The following is a 17049-nucleotide window of genomic DNA, read 5'->3' as shown; positions in this document are numbered from 1 at the left end:
AATAATTAATTATAAAAGGGCTAACTCATAACATTACGATAAATATATTAATTAATTTATTTTTGTAATAAGGTCTCGTATAAGATTTCACTATCATGCTGCTAGCTACTAAAAATAGACACGACAAGCACTTTGTACTACATAATTTAGAACCTGCTATTTTATTTATCGTGGAAATTGCTCCTCGTAACCCTTAGTGTACATATATATATATATATATCAAAAATAATATATCTATCTAATTTATTTCTAAAACGATTGTCTTGTCTTGCAAATAGACTTTTACAACCCGTTAATTCCCTTTCTCAATATTTGACTTCGTTCAAGTCTTCTCCGGTCTGTCGCGGTGATATTGCTTCGGCTTATTTTTTTGTTTGTTTTGCATTATAAACTCATTGCTTCTTTGCTTTCTTGCTTCACAATCCAATTCAATCATGATAACATTTGAAATTGGAAATAATATTGATAACAATATATTCAAAGATTTATGAGTGACATAAAAGGTAACAAATATGAACTTAGAGACAAAATACCGCACACAATGTAAAATCAATGTCGATGCAGCCTGGTCCACGTCCTCCAAGGCAACGGCTCTAGGATGCGTCATTCGCGATGACGGAGGGGTGGTGGTTGGCGCGGCTGTCCATTTCGAGACGAATATCGACTCGGCCTTGCTGGCGGAGTGCTTAGCGGTGAGATCTGGGCTCAACTTCGCGAGACAACTAGGAGTTCGGGTCTCAGACGTCGAGTCCGACTGCACGAAGGCAATCCAGCTGATCACGGCCAGACATACCCTGGGGGTGTTAGGCGGGGTGGTAGAAGACATTGGGCGCCTGTTAGATTTGGGGAACACTGCTTGTAGGTGGATTCCTCGCAATTGTAATCGAGTGGTTGATACTATCGCTAAGAGGGGCCTGTCCCTCTCCTTTTCTTTTCAATGGGTTGACTCCTGCCCTGCGTGGTTAGGTTCCCCTGTTTTGGCTGAACTTTGTCCCTCCTTCTCTTAGTTGGAATGAAGTCTGGTTTTCTAAAAAAAAAAAAAAAAAAAAAATGTATGTGACAATCTGTTTGATGCAATAGATGGATAAATAAAAAACAGTACGTAAAAATAAATGACACAAAAACTGGTAATCCTGTTCGGTGCAACGTCACATACTTTCGCGGATAATTTGGACGGTAAAAAAAATAACTAATCAAGAAGTAGTTACGATGTAGAGTCAATATACGACTTGTTGCTTGTAGTTTTCATGATGACACGTTAACGTATACAATAATATAAGTAAAATTGTCTTACTATCGCATTTGCATTGCCCAAAGATGGAAGGAAAGGGAATTAAATACATGGGCTGAGAGCAGGGCGGCGGAGAAATAAATTGAGCACAAAAGTATCAATTTAAAACTTATTATAATTAAAGGTCATCATTATAATAAAACTATAAAGACACAAACAAACTAATATAAAACTTAATTATTTGGGAGTTGAAAATTTCAGCAAAAATGTTTATCAGTTTGATGTTTTTCTCTATCTTCCTCCCCCCAAAAAAATAGTTGCTCGAGTAGAGTATACTATATATGTGTACTTTTTATTTTTATTTTTATTTTTAATTAGTTAATGGTTTATGTATCGTCTTCATTGATATGATGCGGTTCTTGTAGATAGATTTCATATACTTGTACAATGAAAAGTCTTTATAAGTTGTGTCTAGTTTTTATGTAAATTAATGATATACAAACTATTTTGGACAATGGATAGCCTTGTTGATATGTAATTGCTAATTGGGTGTCTTTTTTATATACAAATATTTTCAGATGTATTTAGATTTATTTAGTATTTTAGTATACTATTTATATGCGGGAAGTGGAAAATATAATACCTTTATTGGGTGCCATTTGAGTAATTTTCTATTTTGAAAAGTTAGCAGACTCGCCCTGGTTGGGATGGGACTAAAGCCCGACTCTGCTCTTTATATTCATCTCATTTTTTTCATAAATAATTTTTTTTTTTGGTTAAAATTTAGGAAGAAATGTTTTTTCTTTTAGATTTATTGTTTTGCCCAAAATTTCTTTTACCATTTAAGATAAAAAAAAAACCATAACAATAATAAAATGAAGAAATAATAAACAAAAAAAATTGGTTGCTAAACTTGGTCATAAAATACAAATTTTATATCTCTTTTGACAAGTTCATATATATATATATATATATATAAGTTGTAGTTTACGATCATTTTGATATCAATTTATTCATTTAAAGACGACACCACCATAAAATGAAATATTGATTGTTAATTAAATTAGATTAAAGTTTAAGATATCGCATTATACGCTATACATTTGTTATTGAAGCTTTTATGATAACTTCGTCATACAATCAACTTTGGGATTTTATCAACTTTCATTTCATTTTGCTCTCTCGCTCTCTACTCCCATCTCACATCGTAAAATAAAATTAATTAAAGGAACATATATGTGTTTCTATTATTTATATCAAAGAACTGTATGCATATATAAGACAATGTCTGGTGGTTGAGCTGGCTCACAAGAGAGACTTCGGTCCTCACACGTGCTTATAATATAGAATATGTTTATATTATCATATAATAATATCGCGAGGCATTAGCGTTTTATGCTCTAGACGTTATATGCACCCAAAATGACGAATAAAACAAGAGCAACATGACTGAAGAAATGGCGAGAGATATAATCAAAGCACAATCATTATACTTTTCGTGATAATTTAATTTATATGAGTGAAATAACTTGTCATGATTTTGTATACGAACTTAACATGAATTGGGGTATCGGATTATACATGTCTCCTGTGGTAGGGCAATACGAATCGATTCTCGTCTTTGTTAGAAAAATATATATAATTGTATGATGCTGCAAATCAACCAATTATTACAAATAAATATAGGTTCGAAGTTCTCTATTCTTGAGTTGTTGAGATATATATGCACAACTATAATAAAATTTAAGCTCTGATATTCTGCTTCTCCTCTCATCAATTTCCATTTGGCTTGTCTCAAATTATTTTGTTATTTATAGTAGTTAAACCATATATAACAAAGTACAATTTTTAAAGTAGGAAAACAGAAGTAGTCTTCCTACAAAAACTCTAACGGCTCTCCCTCTCAAAAAATTAAAGCTTAGGATTTCAATCTTTGATGTTGTATTATCTTTTAGAATATAAAAATTTCGATAGTCTGGACTAATAGAGCTGTACTCTCGATCTAAATTTTTTTTTAATTTGTTTGTTTGTTTTTTTTTTTTTTGTTTTTTTTCGTGTTTTGCTTTCTCTTTTCATCATGTTTCAATAATCTAGACTGATAAAATCATGTTTTTGTACCGTCCAATTTTTAATCGGAGTGGTTTAGAATTTTTCTACAGATCTGAATCTCAGATCTAAGAGATGATTTTTTTCTTTGGACGTGAATTTCGGTCACACAAAACTCCTAAAATAGCAATCAACAACAAGCGAAGATCGACATTTTCACTAATTACCAGTATAGACGGATAATACACATGTTATTTTTTTTGTATTTATGATTGCTTGTAATTCATTTTTCATCTTCTTCTTTTAGAAGTTTTTAAATTTTCTTTGCACTAATTTTATAATATAAGTTTTTGAATTTTATAAATATATTTCTTGAGAAACTTATATATATATATATATATATATATATATATATATATATATATATATATATATATAACAAAGTACATGTGATCTTTAAAATTTTAAACATGTATCACACAGATAGATATTAACATACTCGTTTTTAAATTAAGGAAAAATGGCATGAACTAGCCAATTCAAACTATGACTTTTGCAAAATAGCCATAGTTTCATTAAGTTAGCCAAAATAGCCACCACTCTCTGCAGACCCTCGATCGCCTCGCCGCCGGGGATTCTGTCGACCGGGAGGACCATCTCGACTTGCATGCGCAGCACCGCGGGGCCCGGTCGCGGGCGGTGGTCGGCCATGTGGCGGGCGGCGGCGACTATCTCGCCGGCGAGGGAGGGCAGGAGCTCCGGCGACGAACCTTTCCAGCGAGAAAGCCCGCCTCGTCGCCGTAGCGTGACGGAGAGTCGCGAATCTCCGTCGATCTCCTCGCCTTCGCCGCCGTGACGGAGAGTCCGACGGGAGGTAAGATCTGTGCGATTCCGGTGACTGGAAGGAGGTCTGAGAAGAAGAAGATCGGAGAAGGTCGAGGATTAAATTTTAAGGCTGAATAAAATCCCTGGACTAAATTAATCATGCCTGGATTAAATTTAATCCCGATATCTTGTCTGGATTAAATTTAATCCTGCCTGGATTAATAATCGCAGCTTGGCTATTTTGCTTATACTTGATAAACTTTGGATATTTTGCAAATCCTTAAGTTCTATTTGGCCGTTTAGCCGCTTGACTCTTAAATTAAAAGCAGTTACGCAAAATGTTAAACCAGCAAAATAAATATTTATTACGAAACCAGTCAAACAACTTTTAAAGTCCTTAAAATACCATGGATTTTTTTTTCTTTCTTTCTAAGGTATCCTAAATTCCTAACAGCTAGTATAAATAAATTGGGGATACTTTTAAAAATCGAGTTTTAATTTAAATACCTAATTATTGACGTGTCAATAGTGTTATTATTTTCATGAGTCATGACTCATGAGTCACGTGACACAGTATCCATCCACTACTAGTTGACATTAACGCAGGCGTTTGTATTTTTTTATTTTTTTTTAAGATAAACGGATTTTCATTAAAAGTTGGGTAAAATACCAATTACCTCTTAATACAAAAAACACAAGATATTTAAGTTTAGGTCGAAGTGAATCTAACACTAACTTCAGATAATTGCACAATTTTGTGCACGCATTTAGAATTATAGTCAATGGTTAATAATGAAGAAGTCGTTGGCCAAAGAACTAGGCTAACATAAAAAAAAAAAAATTTACTAGACTAACTAATACTATTCAAGATCGATGGAAGTTCTTCTTCTTCTTCTTTTCTTTTTTCTTTTGGTTTTTTTTTTTTACCATTCCAACGTCAAAGATATACAGTCTACGAATCATAATGTAACATTAGACATACAGAATAATAATAAATAAAAAAACCATCCTTTAAGATTCAATATCAAAGACATTTTCTATAAATATAACCTTTTACGGAGTAGACCCAAACTATAAATGATTGGCAACCCCGTGTTTGTTTCGATCATAGTGCTGAATAGTAAAAGCTTGACACCTTTAATAAAGCCATTGATTAGTAAATTATTATTAGTTATTATAGACGGTGTCGTATCAGAAAATTTACAGACGCTATCAAGTTTTTAGTAATTTGCTAACTATTCTCTATTAATGAAATTATATTGTTAAAAACTTACGACACTTGAAAAATACAAGGCGAACCAAAACTCGTTTCAATAGTGCTGAATAACCGATAAATATATTAAAGGAAGAAATTATGAGTGAACATTCCAAAGATTTAGCTAACACGTACTTTTCTTGTAAACCCAATAAACTCTTCATTTTTCAGTATCTAAAACCTACCTTTCCTCTTTCATAATATATTAAAAAAAAATAAGATACAAAATTCCCTAACTGCCCTTAATTTGTTTCAATATAAAGAGCTTGGTGGAGAAACCGAATCACTTAGAAAAAGTAGCCAAAATCATGGCATCTCATAATCCAACCCTTTTATTATTTATCAGCTTTGCAGTTCTTCAAATACTTGGATTTTCATCGACAAGCATTTCAGGCACTAAAATTACACCAAGCAAATATGATCCCATTTTTCTTAATAGAACCAGTTTCCCATCAGGTTTCATCTTTGGAACTGCCTCAGCGTCTTACCAGGTAAATTAATATATTAAAATATTTTGTCTCACACATCGAATAAATAATTAATTATCATATGTCATTCTATAATCATTTATAATTATGTTTTACGATGGCCGCTAATATATAATTTAACCCAAAAAAAAAAAGAATAAGAAAAGAAAAAAGGAAGATCATATTAGTGAGTTACGAACTCATGAACAAGACTGTTTTTCAATGTCTCAGTACGAAGGTGCTTGGAAAGAAGATGGTAAAGGAGCAAGTATATGGGATACGTATACACACAAATACCCAGGTTTTTTTTTATATTATAATAAATTAATATGCTGTGATCGATCAATATATGTCTTTCCGTTATTCACGTCCATGACCGTGAATTGAAAACATATATATATCTCGAACAAAGTGAATAAAATTTGTCAATTAGCTTTCTTGATTTGTGCACTACACTTGATGCTCTTTTTTTTTTTTTTTTTTTTTTTATTATTTGTCTCCATTGGCAACTTGTTCAACATGCACATGTAATTATAGTTTTGTAACGGTTAGACAGTTGTTTTTTTTTTTTTTTTTCATCTCATAAATTTTATGTACTATAATATAATAACAAAGAAGAGTCCATATTCCATAAGGATTTACCCAGCTGAAAAAAGAAGAGCAGTCGGTATTTTTAATCTGTTTTTAACCTGATCAAATAATATTATCATGAGATTACTTTTTACCTCTTATATATTTGTTAAAAAAGATAACTATGGTATTTAGATGGGTCAGATCCATATATGAATTGTTTTATTATAAAAAAAAAAAAGAAAAAAGAACGAGAGCACTAATAGAAGCAAGAAAGGTCAATTAATGATGAGAGGTTTAAGACGAATTTACGTTGTTATAGAATTCCATTTCGAACAACTATTATATATATATATATATATATATATATATATATATATAACACTATAGTCAATTCTCATTTAAAACGTTCCAGGAAGGATAGCAGATCGCAGCAACGGTGACGTGACTAATGATCAATATCATCGATATAAGGTGAAACATAAATAAATCAGTAACATCTAAAATATATATATCAACATGTTGCTTAATTGTGGTCATTCTAATTTTGTTCCTTGTATTGATTAATCGCGCTCATTATATTTAGGAAGATGTGGGGATTATGAAGAAAATGAATATGGATGCTTATAGATTCTCAATCTCCTGGTCGAGGATGTTGCCAAGTAAGTTTTTCGTTCAATAATTTCATCAACTACTATATATATATATATATATTTATTTACTAACCATTTCATATTTTAAGATGGGAAGGTAAGTGGAGGAGTGAACAAGAAAGGAATAAAGTACTACAATAACCTCATCAATGAACTCATAGCCAACGGTAATAATTGTATATTAATTTTAATTGATCAAGTTGATGTAAAAAAAAAAGCCTTATAACATGTGTTAATTAATGAATGAGTATTTTATACATCGTGTAAAGGTATGACACCATTTGTGACCATATTCCATTGGGATCTTCCACAATCACTACAAGATGAGTATGGTGGTTTCTTAAGCCATCAAATCGTGTAAGTCATCATTGATTATATAATTTATATTATATGTGCGCGCATATAATTTGCGAAAATAATAGCATATTTATATTGTTGTAATGTAGGGACCACTTTAGGGACTATGCTGAGGTGTGCTTCAAGGAGTTTGGGGATAGAGTGAAGAATTGGATCACACTGAACGAGCCGTGGAGCTACACTATGGGTGGGTACATGAGCGGAATGTTTCCACCCGCACGATGCTCCACGTGGCAGAATCTCAACTGCCTAGGTGGAGACTCATCCACCGAGCCATACGTGGTCTCCCACAATCTCATTCTCTCTCACGCCTCTGCCGTCAAACTCTACAAAGACAAATATCAGGTCAACTGAATAATAACTATATTAATCATAGAGTAATTTAGTAAAATATCTAGTTTCTACTTGGAAGTTTAGTATAATTCATTGGACTAAACTATTGCCTCTGGCTTTCAACAAATCATAGATTATTTTAATAAATTTAGCCTTCAAAAATATTTTGGTCAAACAAATATATTTTTCGAATTTTGACATTATTTGGATAGAAAACAGATTTCATGTATTACGTATTTTTTTTCATCAAATCAAATAGGATATATATATATATATATATATATATATATATATATGTATATAGAGTTTGGTTTAATACCTTAATTTTTTTTTTTTTTCTAAAGGCGGAACAAAAAGGCGTGATAGGGATAACATTGGTCACATTCTGGTACGTGCCTTACTCTAACACAAATCAAGACAAACGTGCTGCGCTGCGAGCCCTTGATTTCATGTTTGGATGGTACGTATATATATTTAGTAATAAATTATTACCCAGAGATTACTAATTAATAAGATTGCTTACGTTCGTGTTTTTGTGTAATCTTTAAATTAGGTATATGGACCCGTTGGTAAGCGGTAACTATCCACGTAGCATGAGGTCTCTTGTAGGAAATCGGTTGCCAAAATTCACACGTGACCAAGCTAAACTAGTCAAAGGGTCATTTGACTTTTTGGGTTTAAATTACTACACGGCTAATTATGCAACCTATACACCTAGTCATAATGCTGTTAATGTCAGCTATTTTACAGATCAGCGTACTAATCTTACAAGTAAGTCCTTATAGTTATTTGGCCAAGAAATTAATAACAAAACAAGTAATTAAAATTGAATATCTTTTTAATTATGCATGCATGGTATTCCTTTTGTGTTGGCACAGCTTCGAAGGACGGTGTTCCGATTGGTCCTCCGGTACGTGTGATCAATTTGTTTTTAAATAAATACTTTATAATTAATAATACTTCGATATAATTAAGTATATATATGTTCAATACGTACGTTGGTGCAGAGTGGGTCTGCTTGGCTATATGTTTATCCACGTGGATTTTATGATCTTCTACAATACACAAAGAGAAAGTACAAAAATCCTCTAATTTACATCACCGAGAACGGTAATAATATTTCTATCAATGCAAAAAAAAAAAAAAAAAAAAAAAAAAAAAAAAAAATTATTTGTTTCTAATTAATTTGGCTACGTACCTACAGGTGTTTCTGAGAAAAATAATCCTAAATTGACCCTTCAACAAGCCCTAAGTGACAACTACAGAATTGATTACTACTTTAGACACCTCGATTACCTCCTTAAAGCGATCAAGTGAGTCATTCTTTAACTATACATAAGTAATATAATCTTCTCTTATCTAATTATAAACTGATTTATATTATGGCAGTGACGGCGTGAATGTGAAAGGCTTTTTTGCATGGTCACTGATGGACAACTACGAATGGAATTCTGGTTTTACAACTCGATTTGGAATACACTACGTGGACTACGAAAATGGCCTAAAAAGATACCCCAAACATTCAGCTAACTGGTTTAAGAATTTTCTCAAAAAATAGGCCCAGGAATATTAATATAATAAGTAGCGTGCATGGCTTCAGTATCTATATAAAATCATAATAATAAGCGGATGTATCATGTATGACATGTACTACTTAACGTGCCACAATGTTATATTTGATATAATAATCATAATAATAGAAATGTTAATTCCGCAGTATTGAGGAAAATAGATCTAATTTTTACATAAATTTTTGGGATTAAAATTTAAATTGATAAAATTTGAGGGAGATAGATCTAATTTACAAAAGGTAAGGTGGTCCTTAGCTGGCCCCGAAAAGTATAAAGAAATATTCCAATGAGGGAAGGCCAATACACGCATTTTGAAGTTTTATCCAAAAGAGTAATTTTTTTTTTACTATTACTTAAGTATAAAGGATAATATCTTTTCTAAAAACTAAAAAAAACCTAAGAAAAATACTACAAACATCATAATAAAATCAAATATAGTTAAGCTTATGTTCTATATTCAAGTCGTATTTAAGGTATCCTTTAGTTTTTTATCCAACAAATATTCAACATATATAATAAAATACATATAATGTTTTGCGAAAAATAATAGCTGAAATGAGCCTGACCGCACCAAGTTTGGCCCTATCACACCAAATGTGGTCATGAAAGGGTCGGGCTGTGCTGATCCATTTTCTAGTTAATTGAGCAAAGTGGGCCAACCCGGCCCACCCCTTCCATAATATATGTATTATTTATTTAAGTTCTCATGACTTATTTGTTAATGACCTCCCTTACGACGAATATTACTAAAGTAATGGTTTGACAAAGATAAAATGAGAACAAGATATAAATTTGAGACATGACTAGTGTAGGGGCGGTTCTTTTACTTTGTTGAGTAGTAAGCTCATCATAACTCAAAATTATCAAATTAGTATGATATTATTTATTTTGGGTCCAAACCGTACGATACCATAATTTTAGTTTATTCCAAATCACACGTTTGTATTTATTAATAATATGTAGTCCCGTCTTTAGTCCACGACAGATAGATAAAGATTAGGGTTTGATAATTATATGGATTTCAAATGGAGATGCTGTAGGGAACGCCTTTTCCGGTGACGCCAGGGTTCGAAAACGGCTTGAGAAGCTCGTACGGAATAATTCCTGCGCCGCTCCGGTTCCGCAGCTCCGGGTCGTTGTTCCTCCGATCAACGATCTCCTCCAACTCCCTGAGCCTGCCGTTGAACCTCTCGAAGGCCTCGCTGAGCACCGGATCGTCGGCCCAAGCTCGCTCCATGGTCTCGCCGACGTACTCCTCGTCCGGCGAGTGGTTCGACAAAATGTCCAGCACCGCCATGATCCTCGTCGCCTGAAGCTTCGACGGAAAGCACCGCAGCAAAGTCGCCTCCGGCTTCTTCACGAACGCCTTCCACTCCTCCTCCGTCGGATCCTCCGTCGGCACGTTCGTCCGCGCTATCGTCGGCCGGTTCGGAAAGTACCCACCGTAAGTGTACTGCCCGAAATTCACGGCGGCGTGGTAGCCCGAGGTCACCCACACCATAATGGCCAAGATCTCGACGAGGTCTTGTGGGGTCTCGAGCCTCGGCCACCACGGCTCGTCCTTCTTGTCGGCGTGGCCCACGGTGCGGATCTCGGTCCACCACGCTTGAAGCTCGGCGTCGGACCCCACGGAGGACGCGTCGGCGTAGTATCGCGCGACGTAGTCGGTGACCCATTGCTTGAGCGAGTCCCACAAGACGAGGCCGTCGTTGGCGTAAGGGTAGTCTTCTACGTTGAGTTTGAGGCCGTGGGGGGATTTGGGGTCGGGGACGGCCATGCCGCGGTGGATGAGGTCGGCGGGGAGGGCTTGGAGGTCGAAGCGCCAGTCGAGGGCGTAGGCGGCGGAGCTGACAAGGCCGGCGAGATTTCCGGGGGAGAAGGCGGACTCGATGATGCCGTCCGCGTTGATTAGGGACTCGCGGGCCAACGCGTTGATCTCCATTGTGTAACGGAAGTGGGGCCGTAATAGTTTGTGGATCGGGTGCATCGTGCTCAGCTGACGGTTCGTCGCTATGATGTATGGTTCCACCACACAATGTGTCTTCAGCCTGTCCAACAAAATCACAACTCATCAATAATAATAATAATAATATGTCGAGTCGTGGAGTCTAATTTATCGATAACACTATCAAAATATTTCTTATGCATCGAATTCACCTTTTCGAACTTTTTTTTTTGGAATTTTACTTGATGTATTACTTTCTCCAGAGACGAAGGCAGAATTTCACTTTAGGGGACTAATTTGTAAAAAAATATTCAGGGGGTTAATTTGTAAATTTTAAAAATAAAAAATTATAAAAATAAAATGAAAAATGGGTAAAAAGTGCAAAATTTTTTTTTTGCATTTACACCTGGCTTCGTGCCTGACTTTCTCCATTGTTAATTTTCTTCGTACTTACATATGAGTACGGAAATATTTCTATTTTGATTAGTATAACACAGCGATAAAACAGATGTAGTTCTCGAATCGAGATCCTCTAAGCTAGTTTTCGTGCTTATTCGGTGTCCCTCCAATTAAAATAAACAACATAATCTATATGTTTTATTAAACTTTTTCAATGTAGAAAGTGATGACGCCATTTTTTTTGAAATTTGGAGGGATACCAATGACGAGACTTTATAGACGATTGCGTTACCACCTATTATTTGGTTTATAAGATATTTTTGTCTAGGTTAATTAAGAGAAGAAGAGTGTATTTTACCAATGGCTAACTAGTTGATGATAACCGGTGTCGTGGGCGAGGACGTGAGCTTTGGCGATTCTCCAGAGCCAAACTCCGGTGGAGTGCCAGCAAGGACTGAAAACTTGGCGCCACAGAGGCTTGTCTTCGGAGGGCGGTCGAGTGAGCTCGATGGCCAACGGCCTCAAAGTCCCGTCCGGATTTAGGAAAAACACCGTCCTTGATCCGTACAGCGTTGTGCCTTTCTGCTCTCTCACTTTGTGAACCAACGGCAACAGAAAGTCGTGGTAGTCCAACATGAACAGCTTCTTTTTCTTCACCGCCTGTTTCGGTTGATATATACACACCATGATTCATTAATTAAGCTCTTAATTTCTTTACATTTATCTGATATTAGTGATTAGTTTATTATTACCTCGTCGACCCTCATTATGCCGCCGATTTCTTGCCTTATCATATCTGTTGTGATTGCTGACTCTTGTGGGCCGTATATTTCTGGATCCAGTTTGCTCTTAATCGGCCATTCCTGTATATGATAAAACATGTTATTTTTATATACAGTTGTTGTGTTCAATTGTATATACAAGGGTAAAATATGTACCGTGATGAGTTTAATACAACAAGGGTTAACCCCAGCAAGTGTCTGTCTCGCGAACTCCTCATCCCTAAACCAGAAAAACTTGTCCCCTGAAACACAAACCCTCACACGTACTTAAATAATATTAATCTAATTAATAAGTTATAACCTTCGTTATACAAGAGTTGTATTTCTTGGTATAATGTTGTGGGGTCAAGCGGAGACCTGAAGACTAAATCTTAGATTTTTTTTTATTTTTTTATTTTTTTTATTTTTAAGTTGGATTTTGTCTTTGACGCAAATAGGCTTCAATCTTTTGTGACTGTGAGTGGTTATACTAGTTCCATTTTTTTGGACCATTTTGATCCCTAAACTAATAATTTTGTAGCATTTAGATCCTTTTAAAATTTTATTCTTTAAAAAATTTCCCTAACCAACTTAAAATATATTTACAAATAAATATCCTGTTTATAATGTTAAAAAGTATCATAATATTTGCGAAATCAATAGACCAAAGAAAAAAGGGTTAGAAAACATTATGGCCCACAAAACCCAAAAGCGAAATCGAAATAAAGAGAGACGTACTGTTCATGGTTTCGGGGGTCTCGAAACGCAAGACGTCTTTTCCGGTGTCCTTGATGGCTTTGACGACACGAGGCATTGCGGTCCTGAGAATTCCTTTGGCGCCAATGGAAGGAAGGTCAACGCCTTGGGTGAAGAGGCTGTCTATGGCCGTGAAGTACGGAAATCCGTGGTCCTCGTCGGACATCACCGACGCCAGCGACGGCGACAGCGCGTGAAGCACCGAGTAGAACGTCTTCGCCGAGAACGTCAGTTGCTTTATCTCCGAAAAGCACTCGTCCCTCGGCACATAAAACCCCGCTTTCTTTTTCTCCGACCGAGGATCTGCGTCCCCATATCAGTTTTTACTAATCATTGATATAAAATAACTTTTTTCATAGACTAGCTAATAATCATAAGAGTCCATTTTCAATATGTCGATTTCTCTTCCTGGGACCATGTTCAGGTATCGATTATTTCTATTATGCACCAAATACAAACAGTCGTAACGTGATTCTAGGCCAGAGCAACGAAGTCACATGACACTAGGACCACGTACTTTTCGAGTTTCACGTTCTTAACTTTAGGACTGTATAGGTATTTAAAACGAAACTGGTGACATAAGAATGACATATATATTAATTCATGATAAAAATGATACTCACGTTCACGAGACAAAGGTAATTAAAATTATATTATTTAAAACGACTGCTTGCTAGATCAAGAAGGTTTTGTTCCAATAAATATTAGGATCTTACAAAATACTATTTTATGATGGCTTAATTTATGTTTATAAACACCATCAACATTGTTTCCACCTATAATAATTAGAAATTGTGAGTACTTCCTCAAACCACCTCCCTCTTAATCTATGGACTTCTATTGTATTTTATTAAACTAGACTTAGTTTTTGTCCAAAACAAAATTAAAAAAAAAAAAGAGTTTATTCTCAACGATGTATATTCTTGAAAACTACCTCGTTGGAATACAAAAATCTCTAGCTAGATTTCTTATGAAAGATCTACCATATATGACATAAATTTCGTCACCAAAAAAAAAAAAAAAAAAAAATTAATAAGGGGAAATTAGCTTATAGAGAAGATTTAAAAAAAGAAACCTATTTCGCAGGGCGGTCTTCCGGTTCTGCAACGCCTCGGGTAAGGGTTTTCTCGACCGCCGAGAACGGGCCTGAGGAGGTCCCAGTGCCTGTCGGGTTCTCCGAGGTCGTTGTACACATCGTAGTCGTATATTCTGTCGATATGCTTCCTCTCTCCTTTCCCGTCCCCTCGCAATTTCTCGAGCTCGTTTTCTCTCAGCTTTTCCACTCCCTTCGGTGTTTGTGATGGCAAATATGACTGCTTTACCCAAATTAATCATGCATAAATTATACTCAATATTATAGAGTACAAAATGAAAATAAACTAATTAGGTTTAAAAAAAAAAAAAAGACAACGACGTAGTTTGACTCTGGCATGGCCATTGGAATGAAATTCCTTTTTTTTTTTTTTTTTACTATGAAGCTCAATTATGAATTTTCAAGCTAATTTAGCTAAAGGTAAAATTTATTCAGCCAATAAAGGTAGTTACGGACTCTAATCTTTAGAAGTAAATAGATATGCTGACCTTGGTGGTGAAAAATACTCTCTTCTCAGGATTGTCAAATTTGGAGTGAATCCAAGAGCCACAAACGACATTGACAGGCTGGTCGGAGAAGCCTTTGAGGACTATATCAGAGAGATACATCTCTCTGTGGTGCTCATTCTCAACCAGAACTGCCCCGACTTCTCCGAAATCAATCGGAACCTTGAAACTAGTCTCGTACTTTATCGACCCATCTTCTTTCTTTCCTTTCTTTTGAACATACGCTTGGACTGTTTCCTTCTCTAGTCCCGTCTCTAGTATTAGGGCAGATAGTAAAAAAAAAAAAAAAAAAAACACGTTATCAATACTTGAAAACCATTTTGAAAGAGTTACATCATATGACATCTGCAAAGATTTGAAAGACAATGGGAAAAGACAGAAATTTAATTGCTGTGTATGCTGAGTAATATTGCTTACTGGGATCAAGCTCGGCGCTGACTAGCTCGATAAGAAACGATTTTCCGAGCAAGTCTTGTATGTCATCAAATCCTCGGTCGATGCCTAAGCTTTTGAAGAATCCGGTTATGGTTGGTTGTACGGTCAACACCGCTTTCACTTCTATCGTTTCCACGCCTTCCTCAACACCACTCAACTCTAGATCAGGTTTATATTCAGTACTATTAGGAGTACTCGCAACGGCTTTTATTAACCCAATCCCAGTTATCGGACTTCTTTTGTTGTTCTTCCTTTTTGGTAACAAAGATAGCCCGTGAATGAAGCTAGGGTTTATAAATGAGTTTCTAATTAGGGTTTGGCAAGAGCTTTGGTTGCGGATCTGATGAAGCCTCATTGTTGGGTTAGATAGCATGGCTGTTTGCTGTGTGTAAATATTTTTTTTTTATTATTATTTGAAAGTGTGGTTCAGTGAAAGCCTAGTTGCCCTAAAGTTCTACTTATCCACGTCCTTATATTTTGATGACAGCGTTCTCACCGTGAAACGCATGCGCTATTTTGGTTTTTGTTTTTATTTTTATTATCATTCTTAGTTTTTATTAATATTACAGAAGTTTGTTTCTTTTTCTATCAAAGTATATATGTTTTTTTTTCCTAGCAAAAAAAATAGTAAGACGATGTCAATTATTGTTCTTTATTGAATATAAATACCAAGTAATTCACGACAAAAATGCAATAATTGCCGTTCAAGAAAATATTAAAATATTAACATATAGTTATTTTAGATAGGAAAGTATTTGGCTTTTATTAAAGATCTGTGGAATGGATAAGTTGCGTAACAAAACCGGAAAATAAAAGGAAAAATTACACGGACCAAAGCCACTTAAAAACGATGTAATAGTAATCTAGCCAACATTTCAGCTAAATTTCAAATGTAACCACAATTGATGACGTGACTTTATTATTCATATAGTAAATTACCTACTTATCATTTATGTAAAATTCGGACATATAACACAAACATGTAGCCAACGTTCATTTTGATACACGTTATTAAAACTTTATTCTATAATATTTTATTTATTTATTTAGTGTCCAATTTGTTGCTTTATAAATCGGCTGAAGAACAAGTAGCCAACGTTTTGTTGAAATAACCTCGCTTTAATATTTGTTATATGAAGTTATCTTAAGGCAATTTTGTATCCATCGTTAGACTTTTCCAAATAAAAATTTATAGCACTCCTTACTCAAATTACGTATATAAAAAAAATCTTTTGAATATCTCTCTTAATACTAGGGATTAGTTTAACTAATTTTAATATCTAATAATCAATTAAGGATATTGAAGCGATGATTTTGTCAAACTACTGGATATATAATCATTTTTTTGTTGTTTATTAGAAGCAATATGAATGCCTTGATTTTAGAAAAGTTGTTAGTTACCGTGAATATGGTTTCAATTTTTTTTTGAACTGTTGAATGCTTTTTCACTGGCCTCGTCATATTCTCAAACTTTCGTTCAAATTTTCTTTATGATAAATTTTCTTTCGTTCAAACGTTGGCTAGGGGTTAATTTTTATATCTTATGTTATATAAAGGTATTTTCAATATTTTTGATCAGTTTATTTATGTATATGATTAGATTACAAAATTTATAAAAAATTCACTAAATCTTTAAAATCATGTTTGATATGGATTACATTATTATTGTTGTTAGATCGCCCAAATAAAAATCTGTACGGCCGATGAATATGAATACATGTGTTGCGTATACTAACTTTTTAGCAAAAATATTATACATGTAGTAACTAGTAAGAATATTAAGTATTACATAGCGTGAAAAATGCATTACAAAGAAGTCATGATTTTGGTACCCTTCTCAATCAGC

At 34.6% G+C, this 17049-nt stretch overlaps 2 protein-coding genes across 3 annotated transcripts; one reads left to right on the top strand and one right to left on the bottom strand.

The window, feature by feature from the left end:
- The first annotated feature begins 5674 nt into the window (after positions 1 to 5674).
- LOC149382683 (beta-glucosidase 12-like) lies at positions 5675 to 9372 on the top strand. 2 transcript variants are annotated; one of them, XM_089601678.1, is made up of 13 exons: positions 5675 to 5848; positions 6056 to 6125; positions 6810 to 6868; positions 6981 to 7056; positions 7137 to 7214; positions 7317 to 7404; positions 7494 to 7749; positions 8082 to 8197; positions 8291 to 8508; positions 8616 to 8647; positions 8745 to 8847; positions 8942 to 9050; positions 9127 to 9372. In XM_089601678.1, the coding sequence occupies exons 4-13, from the start codon at positions 6996 to 6998 to the stop codon at positions 9293 to 9295; spliced, it is 1230 nt and encodes a 409-aa protein (XP_089457804.1). In that variant the 5' UTR covers positions 5675 to 5848; positions 6056 to 6125; positions 6810 to 6868; positions 6981 to 6995; the 3' UTR covers positions 9296 to 9372. The 2 variants fall into 2 exon arrangements, with proteins under 2 accessions (XP_089457804.1, XP_089457803.1); XM_089601677.1 differs by lacking the exons at positions 5675 to 5848; positions 6056 to 6125; positions 6810 to 6868 and having other exon boundaries at positions 6989 to 7056; positions 7145 to 7214.
- An 843-nt stretch (positions 9373 to 10215) lies between these two features.
- Positions 10216 to 15673, bottom strand: LOC149382682 (linoleate 13S-lipoxygenase 2-1, chloroplastic-like). Its single transcript, XM_089629806.1, has 8 exons — positions 15186 to 15673; positions 14751 to 15022; positions 14245 to 14482; positions 13152 to 13472; positions 12591 to 12676; positions 12405 to 12515; positions 12011 to 12312; positions 10216 to 11356 (listed from the first exon to the last, which is right to left on the bottom strand). Exons 1-8 carry the CDS (start codon positions 15574 to 15576, stop codon positions 10330 to 10332), a joined length of 2748 nt encoding a protein of 915 aa, XP_089485932.1. The 5' UTR covers positions 15577 to 15673; the 3' UTR covers positions 10216 to 10329.
- Positions 15674 to 17049: the final 1376 nt, after the last annotated feature.

Source organism: Urtica dioica, chromosome 11, assembly GCF_054948205.1.
Source record: "Urtica dioica subsp. dioica isolate 48M chromosome 11, U.dioica_male_clone48M_v1_H2, whole genome shotgun sequence".
Classification (NCBI taxonomy): domain Eukaryota; kingdom Viridiplantae; phylum Streptophyta; class Magnoliopsida; order Rosales; family Urticaceae; genus Urtica; species Urtica dioica.
This window is presented reverse-complemented; position numbering and strand designations above follow the sequence as displayed.